Source organism: Prunus avium, chromosome 8, assembly GCF_965620075.1.
Source record: "Prunus avium chromosome 8, drPruAviu1.hap1.1, whole genome shotgun sequence".
NCBI classification, from domain to species: Eukaryota; Viridiplantae; Streptophyta; class Magnoliopsida; order Rosales; family Rosaceae; genus Prunus; species Prunus avium.
Window position 1 is genome coordinate 27,414,782 of NC_142291.1, and position 18,679 is coordinate 27,433,460.

The 18,679-nt window shown below is 36.2% G+C and overlaps 2 protein-coding genes across 6 annotated transcripts; one reads left to right on the forward strand and one right to left on the reverse strand.

Annotated features, from left to right (window-relative positions):
• Positions 1–652: 652 nt before the first annotated feature.
• LOC110768520 (bZIP transcription factor 44) lies at positions 653–2,093 on the reverse strand. Its single transcript, XM_021972274.2, has one exon. The coding sequence runs from the start codon at positions 1,405–1,407 to the stop codon at positions 934–936; it is 474 nt and encodes a 157-aa protein (XP_021827966.1). The 5' UTR covers positions 1,408–2,093; the 3' UTR covers positions 653–933.
• A 7,817-nt stretch (positions 2,094–9,910) lies between these two features.
• On the forward strand, positions 9,911–18,352 carry LOC110768541 (Homeodomain-like superfamily protein). 5 transcript variants are annotated; one of them, XM_021972304.2, is made up of 14 exons: positions 9,911–10,277; positions 11,104–11,201; positions 11,295–11,662; positions 11,734–11,800; positions 11,881–12,050; positions 12,132–12,195; positions 12,275–12,603; positions 12,713–13,118; positions 13,199–13,299; positions 13,439–13,482; positions 14,855–15,059; positions 15,299–15,455; positions 16,969–17,060; positions 17,731–18,352. In XM_021972304.2, exons 2-14 carry the CDS (start codon positions 11,156–11,158, stop codon positions 17,875–17,877), a joined length of 2,196 nt encoding a protein of 731 aa, XP_021827996.1. In that variant the 5' UTR covers positions 9,911–10,277; positions 11,104–11,155; the 3' UTR covers positions 17,878–18,352. The 5 variants fall into 5 exon arrangements, with proteins under 5 accessions (XP_021827996.1, XP_021827997.1, XP_021827994.1 ...); XM_021972305.2 differs by having other exon boundaries at positions 11,108–11,201; XM_021972302.2 differs by lacking the exon at positions 9,911–10,277 and adding an exon at positions 10,620–10,772.
• Positions 18,353–18,679: the final 327 nt, after the last annotated feature.

An 18,679-nucleotide genomic window follows, 5' to 3' on the forward strand; every position in this document is an offset into this window, starting at 1 on the left:
TAGAAGGCAGAAAAACAAACGTACAGCACATGCTAATTATGAAGGACACTGCTTCCCTCTTTCCGAAGGAGATATTTCTAATTCCTGCAAATCACAGTTTAACACATGTAGAAAAACAATTCATCAAAAATACAAAAAGAAAATTTATGAGTTCCTACTTTCACGAAAGGGGGCAAGTATTTTCCAATTTTTATACAATGGTGAAGTTCCTTGATGATTTGCAATTTTCTGGATTTCACCTTATCATCTACAATTGATCATAGAACAATTGGTTCCAAATTCCAATTTGTCAAACCTTAAAGAGAAACTAGAAGGCAGAAATTTGTCAAACCTTAGAGAGAAACTAGAAGGCAGAAAAACTAACATGCAGCATGCTAATTATGTCGACACATTGACAAAAATAATTCATCAAAAACACAAAAAGAAAATGTATGCACACATGTCAAACTGTGATTGACAAAAAAATATGAGTTCCTCCTTCCGCAAGTATTTTCCAATTTTTATACAATGATGGTGAAGTTCCTTGATGATTTGCAATTTGTCAAACATGTACACAACAATATTTAATTTGTGTGATGATTTTGAATGAGTTTTTAGTCAAATAGAAGGGATGGCATTGTTAAAAGTTTCTACACACGCTAGAGAAAGACAATTTGAAGACAACTTAGTCAATATTATTATAAAATTACTTTGGAAAACAACTACATAAATAGCTATTAAACTCCACTTGAACAAATCATAGCCCCATTTACAGATTTTGAACCCAAAACCAAAACTCTTTCTTTTACATTACACATAAATTATTCATTAGACATCATCTAATTAACAGATTCCACAACTTAGACTAAAACACCAGAGTTGAAATAGAACTAGAAACCTCTCCGGCTCTCCCTAAAACTTAATCAATCCAAAATCCAGATGATCCCATGGAGATCAGTAATGAAACATCTCTGCAGCAGAAGCCATGATGGGCTGGTTCAAATATGACAGATTCAATGGGTTGAAGAAGCTGTCAGTAGGCTCATTGAAGCTGCTTGAATCTCCAGCAGCAAAAACCCCATTGCTTGCATTCAAGAAACTCGCAATCTCATTCAGAGACTGCAGTCTGTTGCTAAGCTCATCCGCTTGGGCTCTGAGAACAGAGTTCTCTGCCTCAATGTTCATGTAATGCTGGCTTGTGATGTTCACGCTGGTGATGATCTGATTGTTCTCCTTCTTCAGCTCAGCCATCTGAGCCATCAAATCATCCAAGTGCTTCTGCTTTCTCATCCTAGACCTCCTTGCAGATTCACGATTTGAAATCATTCTCTTTCTTTTTCTCTGGTCCATCAGAACCTGCAAGTCTTCTTCAGAACCAGAGTTTTGAAGCATGGAAGAACCTGAAGACGTCCCACTAGAAGAAGCCATTGAAACCACAGAAAAGTTTGCAGATTTTCACAGTAATTGAGAGCAACTCAGAGAGAGAGAGAGATAACAGCAGGACCCAGAAACAAAATAAACTTAAATATTGCAGATAATAGAAGTAATAATAATATTATTGCAGATAGTAGCCTTATTATTAGCGTTTGATGAGAGCTTAAATCATGAAACGTAATATAGCCAGTAAAGGAAAACAACTGAGAATGATTGAACTAAATGGGTCCTGCGCCTGAATGTAGAATTTATCATACACTCGAAAATAAGGATTTCACTCAGAACTGGAGACATGAATATCATACATCAAGAACCAGATGTTATGCATTAAGATAAGCTTCTGGGAAAAAAAAAACCAGTCCCTGAGAGAGTTTGTGAATTTGGGTATTTGAAAGAGTCTCAGAAAACCCAACCCAGCATAAAAGTTTGAAACTTTCTGAGATTTGAGGTCAAGAAAGTGAGAAAAAATGGAGAAACCAGCTGGATTTCAAGATGGGTTTGTGGATTTTGACCCCAAAATCCCAACTTTAATAGCAAAATGGGACAAAAGCTAAGATGATGAAAGACCCAGATGGATCAAATGGGTTTCTGGACTGCAGAAAGACCAGCCAAGATCAAAGGAAACAATGGAAGAGAAAGCAAAAGAGAAGAGGGCTTTGAGGGGTTTGGAAATCGAATTTATAGAACAAAAGGAACCAAATAGTTCGTCATAAAGATGAATAAATGAATTAAAATTTGAAAAAAGAAATATAAAAAATGAGAAAAAAACAAAAGTGATAAAAGAACTTTGGAATCTCATATTATACAAAAGTGAGGGGACATGTGAGGTGAGGAGAGAGAAGCCCTCAATCCACAACCGTCCAGATCCAGCTGGGAACCAACAATCTCATGTTATTTGTTAGTCTTTTTATAGTGACGGGTAGAAATTAGAAAGGTAACTCAATCCTCTTCGTTCAAACATTTTTTTTTAATAAAAAAAAAAAAATTCTATGTAACCGTAACACCGTGACGTGCTATAATTTTAGCGAACGATGAACTGAGTTCGTTCAAATTACAATATACAATTGTAAATATCTAAATTTTATATTTTAATATACGTATTATAATTTGCGTTATGAGCTTGTGACACGATATCGGTAACAAAGTGGTGTCACCATCACGTACGATAGGGTTGAAGATAATTAATATTGGTGTTATTTTCTTTGTGTTCATCTCCTTGATGATGTGAAGAAAATGCACTTCTTTTTCACCGGTGTTCATGCCTTCTGCAATGAAAGTTCAACTTTACTCCTTGTATGTATCTCAAGCTAAATTCAAAAGTAAAGAATTGCTTCTTTTGAAGTTTATGCTTAAACAAAAACCATGGCCCATGACATTTTGGAGTGGCTGCTTTGTGAACTGTGTACAGAGAGAGAGCACAGTAGAAAATCATTTTACACTGCCCCCAATGTTGCCTATTTTTCACCAACTGTACAATATGGATATTTTTTTTTATTATTCTAGACCAACAGCTATGTTTATATTATATTATAGTAACGATTGAATATATACAATTGTATAAATCACATTTCTAATTGTCTCTTCAGTGATCTTATTGGGCACACTACAAAGCTTACAAAGCTATAATCTTTGATCTCTGACACGAGTCACTTTTGGAAATTAGCAAAATCTAGGGATATAGGGTAGGTGTGTTTGTGGAGAAGAACTGGCATGTCATAGAGATAACACTGTTTCGTTATTCCTATTTAATCACGGTTTGTCATGTAGAAGCCTTATCACGTGTAGCAAAATTGACATGCAAGTTCTTCTCGTGTTTGTGAGCTACCTTTTTCTTTTTAAAAAAATAAAAAAAACTCATACTTTTTTTATATAATTTTTTTTCTAATACAAGCGATAGTTTTTTTTTTTTTTTTTTTGCCATAAACAAACGATAGTATAAACTATAAAGGAATTGTGATTCGAATTTGAGACCAGTGTATGCAAATCAAGGTTTTTTTAAACTAGGTTAGAGCATCTCCAAGAGTGTAGGCAAATCAAATAGGCAAAATTGTACTATAACAACCTAGGTGTCATGTTGCCTACCCATTTGCCACATGAAAAAAGTTGGTCACTTCAAGAAACTAGGCAATGCAAGTCTATAAACTATTATTATATTATTTATTTTTATCTTTTACATTTACAATTATATTTTATAAAAAGTATATGAGAAAAAAGAGATGATATTTTATTATAAAAAGCAAATGGGACCCAATATACCTCTTTATTTTGAAATAGGCAATATTGCCTTATTGGGCAAATGAAGTTTGCCTATTCATTTTTCCTTTTCTTATAAAAATGTTGATATGACAATGCAATGAAGTTTGCCAATTCTTTTACTTCTTCCCTTGAAGATGCTCCCAATTGGCATATTAATTTTACTTTTGGAGCTTGGGCCCCAACATCCAGGAATTGATCTGCATCAAGGGAAAAAAAAAAATCTAGAATTTAATCATTGGAAATTGGAAATTTCCAAACTACCCCTGGAACTTTATGGGAGTATGGAGCACCAAGGAGGGTGGTTTTGTCTTGAAATTTTTTAAACAAGTTGGGTTCCTTTTCTCAAGATTTTGCAAAGATAGCGGACTGTATGAAAGTCACAGCCACCATACCGCTCTCAAGCTCCAACTGAACTTCAACTGCAAGTTGTCTAGTGCTTTTATAAAAGGGGAGGAAGCAAACAAGAAAAAGAAAAGAAGAAGAAGAAAAATGAACTCACTCTAGGTGTTTTTTTCTTCTTTAATTAGAAATTTTAAATTTTCTTTTGAATAATTTAACAAATTCTTTTTTCTCAGCTGATAGTTGGGTACCACAATGAATGACGCCTATAGTTGAGAGACTTAAAGATGTAATTTGCTAGCAGACGTGGTTAGGTTAGTTAACCAAGGTAGTTTGCATGTCCCTTTACATCTGAATTCTCTTTGCTATAAATAATATACAACTTCTCCTTAAGAGATGATTTTAGCACTTCAACAAATATCCCTTCCCACAGTCCTATGCTCTTTCACACATGATTTTAGTATTGAAGTATATTAGCGCATGCAACTTATAAATTTTTTGACCTGGCTAGTTTAGGTGTTTTTTTTAAAAATACAAGCGATACTCTAAACTACAAGGAGATGAGGATTTCTTATACACATTACATACTACAAAAGTGTCATGAGAGTTCGACTTGAGATCACTAATTTGCTAATTAAGGTACTTTTCCACTGAGCTACAGCCCCCGTCGGCTAGCTAGCTAGTATGGATTTAGTTATTCTAACTAGACCCTTTAGTTTTTTTTTTCGTCTGTGAAAAGCTTTGGCCGCCACACCAGTAATCTTGCAGACACGTTTTTCATACACAAAAAACCTCTTTAAGGAAAAGCCTATGTTGTTATCCATTAAGCAAAAGAAGGAGTGGCTTTAGTTTTCTAACAAAGAAATAACCATCATTTTGTGAAACATTAGTCTCACAAAAATCCCATGATGGTCAAAACAAAAATTAAATATGTGTTTCCCCGTTTGGTGCAATGTATTTATGTGCTTTTGATAGCCTCTCAAAGACTTCTCAACTGCAACTTGACTTAGTGGCCTCAGTGCCTTCATTGTCAAGAAAAAATAGGGTTGGGTTAATTTTCAATTTATTCCTTGAACTTGTATGCTACTTTTAATTTGCACTATCAAATTCTTTTTTTTGGAAAATTAAGTACACTAATTAATTTTTATTGCCAATTCCCCCCTCACTGTTTAAATCTCAACATATTTTTTTGGAAAAATTTGAAGAAAAAGATAACCCAAAAAAAAAAAATTCCACAAAGCACAGACCCAAAACCCCCTTAGGCCTCGTTTGGTTCACGGAATGGATTTGAGGGGATCTCTTCCCATGTCATTTTCCAAGGAATGAGAATGAAAGATTCCTTTCCCACGTTTGGTAATATTGGGAAAGTAATCATGAGATTTCACTTTGTTTCCTTTCTCATGTTTGTTTTGAGTAGGAATGGAAAACAAAGTTTGTATAATTTTTCAATTATACCCATATTAAATCAAATAAAAAAAGCATGCATTTAATGATACGTTGTAATTATAAATTGTTCATAGGAACAAAATAGTCATGAAATTGTGCATTGAATGTTGGCTCATTTTCCCAAACTTTCCCATGAGGAGGGAAAACAAAACCCAAGTTAAGAGGAGGGCTTCACTTTCCCCCCTATTTCCCTATGTGCCAAGCAACCATTTCCCATGACTGGACTTACCTAACATGGGAAAGCAATTGAATTCCCATTCCCAAGCCTCCTTTCCCATGAACCAAATGGGGCTTTACTGTATTTTCTTCTCCTCCCATTTCCCACGACCACCACCCACCGCAAGCCACCCTCCAACCCCACCCCAAACGCCCTCGGCTATACGAAAATCAGTCGAAATGAGGAAACTTGCTTACAATTGAGTTTATTTGAGATGAAGGGTTTTCACTTTATCAAACAAGAAGCATGAAAAATGAATTCGAAATAGCCCAATTGCTTATAATCCCTCTGTTTCTTTATTGTGCAAACCAAAATTTGTGAATCTAACACTGAGAACCTCTTTGATTCTTCCAAAAATATGAAACCCAAGTTCAGTTGAGCCGAATTCCACTACCTAGATCCAAAATGAAGCATTTCAATGAATACAGCAAACACATTGCAAAGTGCAAATGGCTGGATTTTCTGATCGCAATTTTCTCCACAGATAAGGGTCTTCGGGAGGATTTGACCCTAATGACTAAGGTATGAAGGATAAAAAAACGGCTATGGGACGGGTAAGGGAAATTTTTTGGGTATGGTGTTCTGGGAGGGGCGGAGATGGTATTTTAATCCCTGACCTAAACCCTCATCGTTTAGAATATATGTCACATCCCGAGATCAGCTCCTTCGTAGGACGATATTGTCCGCTTTGGGCCCCCCTCTCTGCCCTTATGGTTTTGTTTCTGGGAACTCACGAGCAACTTTCCAATGGACCACCCATTATGGGATTGCTCTAGTGCCAACTCGCTTAACTTCAAAATTGGTAATAAAAATTAATTTGTATACTTAATTTTTCAACAAAAAAAAAGGTTGTGGTGCAAATTAAAAGTAGCATACAAGTTCAGGGAGTAAATCAATAGTTAACCCAAAAAAGAAAAAGAAAAGGGTAGGGTTTGGTGGGCTGTTGGCACAAAATCTGAAAGGGATTGAAAGCGAAGTGGTTTATTTGTTTGTACTGTAATTTAATTTTATTTGCACCCACAACAAAGCCACTCTGTGCTGTCCATGATTTGCGGGTCATACCAAATTAAGTCATTCAGTGAGCACATGATTGAAATGAACTCCACTGTCTGGACAATGTCCTTGGGAATTTTCATTTTCCTTCTCAGGGTTTCTTGGGCAGAGCAGAACATAAGTGAATTTCCATTTTTAGCCTCAGTTCTGTGAAGATATTTTTATTGCTCAAGGTTTGTCATTGGCCACCAAACCCAGCAAAGTTGTTGAAGGTCATAAAGATCTGTGTGTTGTGATTTGCATAGAAGCTCTTTGTGCATGGCTTTTTTCTTCTTCTTTCTTTGAAGGCCTTCTTAAATTGCATGCATTTGCGGGTGTTGGTGTCTGAAAATGGTAGCGAATAAATGGAGTCTCTGTTGTACCTGCAATGCATAATGGTGTCTGTTAAACATGACTATCAAGACAGAATTACAGCCGACTTGCTTTGCAAACTAAGACCCTATTTGGTATCCTACTCAAAAAAATAAATTTAAAAATTATAATTTTTTTTATTTTTAAAAATGAATTTTCAAATAGTGATTTAAGATCTAAAAATTGTTTGGTATTGAACTCCAAACTGTGAGCTTTCAATAGAAACCCTAGAAACGCAAAACATGAAAAAAAAATTGATCAATTGTGGGTTGGGTAGTGGACGAAGGAGACCTTGATGGCCTTCACAGAGCTACAAACAATGGCCTTCATGAAGTTGCGAATGACAATGTCGACCCAGAACCACCAACCGATGAGAGAGAGAGAACTATAAAACCTCACTTCCTTTTGTTTTCAATAATGGGAGTGTTTTTGAGTTTGTTTTAGGTTTGAGTTTTTAAAAATGGGCATACTAAACGGGTTTTTTAAGTTTTGGACTTCAAATTTGTTTTTGAATTTATAAAATTGGATCCAAGTAGGATACCAAACGGGTCATAAAAAGTTTGTTGGGTGGGTTCTAGTGGTGGAGGTATTTGAAGGCCTGAAGACCTTCATGGAGTTGTGAGCGACAACGTCGACCCAAAACCACCAACTGATGAGAGAGAGAGAACTATAAAACCTCACTTTTTTATTTTCAATAATGGGGGTGTTTTTGAGTTTGTTTTAGGTTTGAGTTTTTAAAAATGAGCATACCAAACGGATTTTTTAAGTTTTGGATTTCAAATTTGTTTTTAAGTTTATAAAATTGGATCTAAGTAGGATACCAAACGGGCCCTAAAAAGTTTGTTGGGTGGGTTCAGTGGTGGAGGTATTTGAAGGCTTGAAGGGCCTAGGCCCCCTCAAAAGTTTGACACCATTTGATGTTTGGTCTTGTGGCCCCCTCCCAATAAAGAAAAGATGTGTTTCTCTTTACAATTAAAAGACTGTGATTTCTTTACAAAATAGAAAGACTAAGTGATTTTGGGGCCATCAACATATTAATAAAAAATAAAAGCAGCCAATCAAATAAAATTTCAAAAAATCTCCTTTATCAAATATGAAGTAGACTTTTACCCAAATAAAAATGATTGGGATTTTAATTTTTGTTCATATATGAAGCACATGAACTTAGTTTGAAGCAGCCGCATAAATCAAAAGAAAATAATTGAATTTGGTTGTTTGCTCTCCAACCTCCTTCAAAATTTTTAATTTCAGGTTAGATAACTTTACATAGTCATAGTTTTTTTCCTTTATTTATTTACTTTTTATGAGAATATATTTGTATATGTTTATATGAGTGAAAATTGAAGTTTTCATTGTTATAGTTATATGTTTCGTATCTTATATGTTCTATGCATAGAATATGAATTTTTTTTTTTTTGGTGGTATAATTTATGAATCATATCCTGAATAAAATTTGTAATTGGTTTGTAGATGAAGAAACAACCTAGAATTGATGGATTTTTTTTATTTATAAAAAATACATCCTAGGCTTCGTAATAAGATGGAAGACGAATTTCTCACATATTCTTTGATTATGTACATCGAAAAGGAAATTGCAGAAAAGTTTAGCATTGACTCAATCATAGATGGTTTTCAAGATATGAAAGAACGACAAGTGTTATTTTGATACCTAATTAAATAAACAATTATTTTTTACCTTTTATTTTTCCAAACATTGTTAAGGTCTAAAAATTGAAATTTTTTAATGTCTTGTTTGGTTTTTATGTTGGCCCCCCAACACATAAATTCCTGGCTCAGCCATTGGGTTCTTGTTTTATTAACGAAGAAAGAGAATTCAAACTTAGAACTTTTTTCAACGTTGGGAAAATAAATACCACTAGACTAAATCAATGAGGCCCTAATAGCTGATTGGTGTGTTTGTTAAGGTTTGAGTATGTACTTACAAAATCAATGAGGCCCTACCTGCCACATGACAACAACCTTTGATGAAAACAAACGTTCAATCGGATACATAAACATGTGGCATAATAAATAACCCAGCAAATGTACCTATAGAAAAGATATGCTAGGTTTTATGAGGGTTCTGCTAAATAATTAAGTTGTTGATTTATTAACCCTGATTTTAATATTGTCATTTTCAAAGTTTAAAATTTTATTGGCATAGATATAGATGCCCAGCCCAGGCCCTAGCTCTAGCCCAATCTCCAGCCCTTCATTGTTGTCCCATTTTTAGCTCCCAAATTTTAGAAACAAAACCATGATAGGCCCAACCAACCCAACATTCACCCTTGGTAGAACTGCGGAATTCTATAATGATATAGACCCCTCATTTGAATCTTCATATTAGTCACGAGATCAGTTTATTAAACTTAAGTGAAGATACTATTTCAGATGCATCGTGTGACTAATGTGAAGGTCCACATCTGTAATCTATATATGACACACTCACGATAAAACACAACTCTTGTGAAACCCTGAATTGAGGAAAAGGAAGTGCATATGCTGCAGGAAATGGAACTGCCTTGCTGACCTTTAAATTATAAAAAATAAAAAATCTTTAGAGCTGATTGAAATAATCTGGTTATGTTGACAAATTTTGATAAATCTCACTTTCCCGCCGTTGCTCTAAAATTTATAATAATTTTTTTTAATTTATAAATCATAAAAACCATTAACTTGCTAAAATAGCAAATATACTTTTCTACTTTTAGCCCTTACAAATTCAATTTAAATTATTAAAAAACTGATTTTTTTTTTTTTGGGGTCAAGAAAAACTAAAACTGATTAAGAAAACCCTAAACCCTAAAACTGATTAAGAAAACTAAAATTTAAAACCCACCCCACGCCACGCACGCCCTCAATGCCACCGCTCCAACCTATCAATCCCCAACCCAACCCCATTCCCCGGAAAAACCCTAAACCCGACGGAATTCCCCTCCCCAACCCACAAAACCCACACTGAAAAGAAAGGAGCGCTTCTTCAGCCTTCGACGGTGCTCAAATTTCTCTTACTTTTCTCTCTCTCTCTCTCTCTCTACAGTAACCGTAGAGAGCAAGCTCCAGTGGAAAGAGAAGCGAAGGGGTCGACGACGTTGATGTGCCAACGCCGAAGCGGTTGAACTCGTCGGGTCGGATTCGGATCCGGTTTTGCAAACACTGCTTCAAGAGGCACTGAAGAACACGACGCTATACAGCTTCATAGGTACGCTTGGAATTTCTCTGCTCCTCCCTCTCTCCCTCTACATTGGCTTGCTCTCATTTTTTCTTTTCTAATTTCGGAATTTGTTTTCTTTTTGCTAATTTGTTGTGGATTCAATATTTTTTTAAGATATTATTTTCTCTGTTAAAAAAAAAAGAATAGGATGAGTGGGTTTTAATTTTTTTAAAGATTTTTTTTTACTTTGAATTAAAAGTTAATGATGAAACTACTAAAATGCCCATGCCATCTTTTCTTAATTACTACGTTAAGGGCCTACCCAAATATGACAAATTGTGCCAAATGCGAGACTCGAACCCGAGCGAGCTCCTCCTTATCCTAAGAAACGCACGACCACCACCATCCCGTCTATCACGCGCATTTTGCAATTATTTTACATTTAAAAACTAAGAATACGTTTAGCGGTTGGCTCGTCCTCCCACCTCTCTCCTTGTTTCTCTCTGAAACCCTAGTAATGGTGATGCAGAACAGTTAGCATAGGTAACTCTTTTTCAACTTATCACTTTCTCTTCAAAGTACGTGATTGCAAATATATTATTGGATGGAAGATTTATATATGGGTTCATTGTTAAATACTCAGGTTGTATTTGCTCAGTTGAAGGTGCTAATAATCTTGTCTAGGAGAATCATTTGAACTTTGTTTTAGAGAGTTTCAGTCAAATTCGGAAACCCCGAAAAGAAAACGAATTCTGAATATAATTCACTTAGTAGGGCAATTTTAATGTGACTTCGGACTGCAAACAGAGTGCTTTGTATCCTTCTTGGAACTCAATGTGATTTTTGTTTGTTTTCCTGTTTGCCTTATTTGAAGACAGGGCTTCTGCCTAATATATGTAGAAACGGTTGTTGAAGTTAAACTCAACATGGAGGATTTGGATGATATTTTCCTTGACCCTTCTAATGCCCCTGGTAAGTCTGCACCTAGAACTTGAAGAACTTTTCATATTTTCTATTTTCATTTGGCTCAAGAGATGGGTAACTGATTTCTATTTTCGTTTGCAGCTCGTCCTGGCGGCCGATTTCGACCCAAGGCAAAGCCCCGGCCAAGCAAGGTAGCATCTACAGCAGCTACTTCTGCTCTCCGTAATGACAGAACGGAAAAACCTGCCACATTATCTCCCACTGTCTCAGATACTGTTCCATCTGTTAAATCCATTGATGTTGGAGATGTTAAAGTAACAGATCCTGTAGGTTCGTCCTTAGCCACATCAGAGATTCTTGGGAACATAGAGCCAGCAAAAAACAATGAGAATTTATGTACAAATGTTGCATTGTCTGATGGCAACAAGGACACGAAACCTTGCGAGTCAGCTGCAACAGCTGCTCCTCAACCGGAGGTTGCAGCTTCTGTTGGAACAGCAGCAGGGGAGGTAAGAAACAAATACCTATTTCCTGGTTTCTTAGTTTTCCATTTCATGTTGATAACTTCTGATTTTTCCAGAATGCAGACATATTCTCTGGGTTGGAATGTCTTGATGGTTTTCTAAGTCAAACTACCGGGGGTACAGGTGACGAATGCAAAATACAAATTTTTTTAAAAACAGTAGAAACATTGACTAGTACTGTCTGTTGACACTTATTCTTTCAGCAGAGAGTGCTGCCAGTAAGTCCCATGTTTCTGCTGAGCCTTCAGCGTTCATGGTTTGTGATGTTGCAGAAGCTCAAACTTTTTCTGATTGTTGTACAACCCAAGATCCTGTGTCCTGCAGAGAAGTTTCTGTTTCTAACAAACCGGATGAAGTGCATTTAGAAACAAAGGTGAAGATTTGTACTGTCACAGAAGTGATTCTTGTTCAATTATTAGTTTTGATTAATTGGGCAGTTTATTGTCAATGTCAGGTAGATGGGGTTTTCTCAGAATTTGAAGTTCTAGATGTTGTGTCTGATGCTACCATTTCGTCTGGTATGCATACCATCACTTGACTTTTTCCTTTGCTACTGTATTGTTTGTTGCGTATTTCAATGAGTCTGGGTTGATTTAGGACAACGTGTTGGAAAATTTCAACCCAAGCTCAAAGTGAAAAAAGGAAAGGAGCATCTGCACATCCCTCCTGCTGAAGTTGAGTGTATGCTTTCACAAGCTGTGTTGGTGCCTTCTGAAACTGACTTGAATGAGAGCTCACTTCCTGCCTTCCCACCTGGACATGTTCTTGATCACCCCTCTCCAAGGTTTGGTGATTCTAGTACCCCACATCCAACCTCTGATCCTCAAGTGAATACAGAATACATTGCAGAAACTACCCACTCGGATGGTGCCATTATTGGGGATGCTGTGCTTTCAGAAGATGTTGGGGGAACACCTGGAAAAGAGGTAACTTTTTTTAACTTTAAATTTCCATGCATGTCATGGGACTTAAAATATAATTCAGTGTTTAATTGTGTTGGAACACGTGTTTGTATTTGTTTATTGGATTGTGCAGGGTCATAAGAGTAGAAATAGAAAAGGTTCTACTGCATCAAATAGTTCTCAGAAGCGCAAATCTTTTGCAGCCAGTGAGGAGGCTGAAGGTGGGACATCATCCAGGAAGTTGAGGAAGCGGTTACCTCGTCAAGACGTTGAAGAGCTAGTGCATGAGGCTAATGAAGACAGCTTCACTGCTGAACCTTCTAGTGGATCTAACGTTAATGAAGACGAGAATAATGATAATGAATATAGGGAGCATAAGACATTACAGAGGAAAAGAGCCCCAAGAAAGTCCAAGGAGCCTGAATCTGGAAAAGAAGAACCAGTACAAAAGCGTAAAAGAGCCAAGGAAGCACCTGATAAATCAACGAAAGACCCTCCCAAAAGGTTTTCCCATTCAACTCGTAGAACCAAAAGACATGGTAAATGAATTTCTGGGTATATAACATTATGGGACACGAAATTTGTATGTCCATCATTTTAATTTTCTTACCCTTTGCAGTGGACAAGTCTTTGCTTGAAATCCCAGAGGATGAAATTGACCATCAAAGGTTGTCTCTAAAGAATCTCATTCGTCTAGCAGAGCATAGGGAGCTGTTAGCGGTATTTCTATTTTTCTGGTTAAATTTTCACATGAGGAACTACGATGCTGTTTCACTTAATAACCTTTTTATAGCTCTATCTATAATTTTTTTTTTCCAACATTGACATTGCCTTTTTGATTTGTCCCTATGCCGTGTAGATTAAAGAGGCAAGAAAAATGACAACTCCAGTCCCCGATGAAAGGTACTTGAATTCTTATACAGACGCCATATCTTTATATTTGATCATACTTGTTGAAGTTGTATACTATGGTTCATGCAACAATTGACATTTGAATTGGAAATTTTTTTGCTAGTGTATGTAGTAGCATAATGTCCCTAGTAATCTTGATGATGTTTGATTTGAATTTCTTATGTTTGTGCATTTATCTTTCTTCTGATCCTTTATATGGTAGTACAATACTTGTTTAAATGAATGGCAAACATGATGCATAGAAGCATACGTATATATAAATATATTTTGGACTTTTTATGTTTTTTACATTCATAAGTTTGCTGAAAGTGTCAGATGCATTTGTTTCTTCTTTCCCTTTTATCTCTCAATTTTCTTTATTGACTGAAAGCAGTCATTTCTTGAAGGTTAAGATCTTATCTAGATCACCACTTCCAGGATCCCGCTTTTGCTGGACTAGCACTGTTGATGTTGTATTTTTTCTGCATTGTTTGTTCTGATGGTGGTTTCTAAGTTTGCAGATCCCCTGATATGTATTGATACTTTGACTGTGCACTGGATTTGAAGCAATTTTAAAATAACTGCAAATTGAATATTATTAATAATTTATATGTATGTCAGTTACTGTTAATTGAATAAAACAGTAACTAGAAATTTTTACAAATAACGTTAGAACAAAAATTGCCAAGGTTGGATGGTTGTGGGTTGATGTGTAGGCATCTTGCTTTCTTTAGGGTGATTCGTGTCACAACACTTGTGTGTTGGGATCTCGAATGCATTGCGCTCCTCATACGACATCCCAACTACCATGTTGTTCGTCTTACAAATCTGATCTATTTTGTGTGACAAGAGCTCTGAACGTTCAATACGCATTGTCGAAAGATAGTGATGAAGTAGTTCTAAGATGCGTATGAAGTTATTGTATGTGTCGCTTGTATAAAATGGCCATACAAGAGGATGTATTGTTAAGTATTATGAAGGTATTAATATGGATGGAATAGAATGATTGTGAATTGGGCCTTTTGAGTCAGCATGCTTTCACAGATTGGGAACTTTGCTTGAACCCACTTGAGGTTACAACCATGTGACAGACGTATTTCTTGAATATAATTGAGTTGTCTTTTCAGGACAGGCGGGTGGGGGCCTTGTAAGCATTAGCAATGTTTAGTTTGAAAAATGTTTTATATATGACATTTGATGAAATGTAGAACTTAGAATTTGAGCAAACCCTGTTATTTGTGAAGAACTGCTGCTATTGTTGTTGCACACACAAAGGCTGACATGCTTGTTTTTGAATAGGTTGTTTTTACTATCATTCTTGGAGTCGTATGTTGTCCATTGATGCACATTTCTTATTATTATTTTTGTTATTCTTTCATTGCAGTGCTAACAATGATTCTCACAAGGAAGCTTATCAAGATGAAGAGAATGAAGAGGGGACCTTTCCTTCAGAACACGACGGAAACTCTGAAGAAAATCAAGCAAGTTACCGGGTTAATGCGAGTTCCTTTTTACTCAATTACCAGTCGTACATGGACAAAGCACCCACCGTAAGATGGTCTAAACAAGACACAGAACTGTTCTATGTGGTAATGTACCTATAAATTCACTACAATTAACTGGCTACCAATTGAAAATAACTTTGACATACCATATATGTGATTGATGGTGAAAGCTGATGAGTTACCAGTCTCAGTTTGCACAACGGCACTAGTTGATTTTCTTAGAACTCTAATTGTGATTTAAAAACTTTGTTTCATTCCTGATTAACAAGTGGCAACTAATTGTATAAGAGGTCAAATTAATTTTGTCTTCACATGTGATTTAGGCTATTCAGCAGTGTGGATCAGATTTTACCATGATTCAAGAACTCTATTTTCCTGGTCGAACACGTCATCAAATCAAGTTGAAATTCAAGAAGGAAGAACGTCAAAATCCATTACGTATCAATGAAGCCGTATTAAGTCGTTCGACTTGTTCCACAGGTCAGTCCTTAATTTATTATTTATTTACTGTTTTAATCTTTCCCTTAAGAACCTACCCAAGACCATTACACCTGTGCAGACGGAAACCTCCCTATTCGTTGTGTTTGTTTACTCTTATATGAATTCCATTTGATGAAGCATAAGGACAATTGTATATACTTTATGTGTAGAAATTTTTTTTCCCCCGATTTTAATTTTAATATTTTTTTTTTTTGGAAAAGAAACAATTTGTATTAACAGAGAAACAAAAGATTTACAAAAACCAGAAAAAGAGAACCACTAAGACCTATGAAGTTACAGACCCCAGCATAAAACAAAACTAGGCTATAACAACCGACCAAAAACGAGACTTAACACGTAAATATAAAGGAAGACAGGAAAAGATTACAACACTTTGGCAACTAAATCCCTTGCTATATCAGAGTAGGAATAGTCTGTGAATTCGGTCGTAATGGAAGCCCATAGTGCCGCCCAGAATTTGACTCTCTCCCAGACTTCTAATTCACTAACACCGATATACTCTTCGAAAATCCTTCTGTTTCTTTCGAGCCAAATATTCCAGAGCATTGCATGCACTAAACAGTCCCATAAAGTTTTGGCCTTCTTACTCTTACCGAGGGCATCCAATTTGAGCTGATTGGGATGAAACAATCTTTCGGTATCACCCATACTGCTTTCACCTCCCTGAATAAAGACCACCACAAGTTTAGAGAGAAAGGGCAGCGATGAGCTGCACTTTCCTCGTGTCCCTTGCAGAGAACATACCAATGAGGAGACAAACACTTGAATGGGCGCCTTCTTTGAATCATGCCACAAGTATTGAGTTTCCCAATGGAAGCCAACCACATAAAAAATTTAACCTTAGGAGGGGAGCTGACCTTCCATATGTGGGGAAACGGGGGGAACAAATCCGCCGGGAAACCAGAATGAAGATGCGACGAGAAGGATTTGCAAGAGAAAATGCCAGACTTTTCAGGCTGCCATCTTCTCCTATCCAACCTTGTGCTAGACAGTCTGACTGGCTCTAGGATAGCCAGCAAACTTATGACTTCATCGAACTCCCTGTCATTGAGATTTCTTCTGAACCCAAGATCCCAATTAACCGGGGCTGAATTGAGATCTACAAAGTGTGAAATACTTAACAGCTTTTTTCGTTGACAGAGCAAACAGTCTAGGAAAAAGAACCTTTAGCACTCCTTCGTTTACCCAGGAATCCTCCCAGAATCTCACTCTATTCCCATTGCCAACCTCACCTCTACAACATTCAAGAAAGGACTGATACCCAGAAGAAATGTCCTTCCATGGGTTACGGGAGGAACCATTAGTGCAAGAGTTAGCGTCCCAGCCATTCGGAGACGCACCATATTTACTTTTAATAAATAAAAACCAAATAAAATAAATTTAATGTTCATTCATCTATGCTTAAAGTCATTACAATTGTTGTTTTATCTGCCACCCCAAACCACACATGGAGCTTCACACAGTTGTACAATATAATAATTTTCTCGTGCAGATCATTCCCAATTTACTTCATATATTGAGAGGCTGCAACAAGTTGCTCAGGCAAACAAGGAGGAGGAAGCAGAACCAACTCATGATACTGATGTATGCATTTTCTATCTTTTCTCTGGATCTCTTCTGTGAGATGCATATGTTCTGTTGTTATATTTTTTGGGAAAGATTATGTTTCTGTGTGTCTATATTTAGACCTCCACGAAGAAAGTTACTCATTTTTATAGACAAACTTCATTGCTTGTACTTGTTAGTCTCCAGTAGGAGGTAGTATATCACACAGAAGAATCTGCATACCGGAATTGTTGATGGTTTAGGAGTTGTACTCTTTATGAAAAGAAAAAATAAATTATCTTCAAAAGCTTCAAGTTGGTTGATCTTAGATGATCCGATTTTTTTATTTATTTATGGCTTTAATCTCTTCAGAGGACCAACCCATTGGATGACTAATTGACTATGTAATTTGCATGGCATGTCTCTTTTGCCCTTGGACATCCTCTATGAATATTTTAGAAAGTGGATACATGCTCTAAACCTTTTGTGTTCCTCTAGTGATTCACAAAATCTAAACTTGGTTTAATTTATCGTACAGTTGCAGTCTTGTGTTAAGACATTTAACTGATAATTGGTGCAATTTGTGCTCTTATTGTTTACACAACTTCTAATCATTTATGTTTTTTATCTCTTTCTATTGCTTGTAGTAGCTTTTCTTTTGTTGTTTTTTATTAATAAAAAAAAAGATGCTGCTTCTTATTACTTTCAGGAGGGAGTGAAAAAAACAGAGTTGGAAGAACCTGAAGATCAGGAAGCTGATGTTGCTGAAGTTCAAGAAGAAGCTGTGGATGCTGAAGTTGATAATCCATTGAAGTCTGATGAAATTGATGACGAAGAATTTACGTGGTCGGAATGACAAGTCACGAGTTTTTTTCCCCCTAATATATTTTTTTCAGCCATGACTGACTTTCAACGAGAAGATATCGTTCTGACAAATTGAAGGAGATTCAAATCTTGTTATTGAGAGTGTTACACAAGGAAAACTAACACATGGAAATCATTCTCATTTTGACTATGGAGAATGTGGAGATAAAAACACATACAGTATATTGAGTAGCCAACACAGTTGCAGATGAACTGTAAGCACGGGACGGGACAATCGATACCTCAGCCCCAAATCTGGGCACAAAACTATACCATGCCCTGTTGCAAATGATATTTTGATCTTATCAGCTTTTAGGCCCCTGCGATTGTAATATTAAAAAAAATTTAATAATGAATGCTCTCATATCTAATTTTTTTTTTGTAAAGATATGTATGGGCAAATTATTTGGCCTTGCAAGCGTTATAATTTGGTCCAAAGTATTGAGTGTTTTTCATTCCTTGATTCATCCATGTTTCCTGCCAATCATGTATGGGAGCTCTTCAAGACGACATGTTTCCATCATTTTTTTAATTACTTTGTGAGATGGATAAGTAATAACGATAAGGTGAAAATGGTGAGTTTTATGTTAGGCCAATTTTGCTGATGCGGACTGATTACCGCACCAAAGTCGGCCATCAATTCTGCAGTTGGCGCAAGGAAGTTGGCCACAATATCCCCTCGATGAAGGTTGGAGACTTGGTTGGATTTAGGGTTTGGAGGCTCAAATTCATTTTTGAAATACTAAAATAATTTTTTAATAATTGAAACTATGTTTAAAATATATTCAAAATTT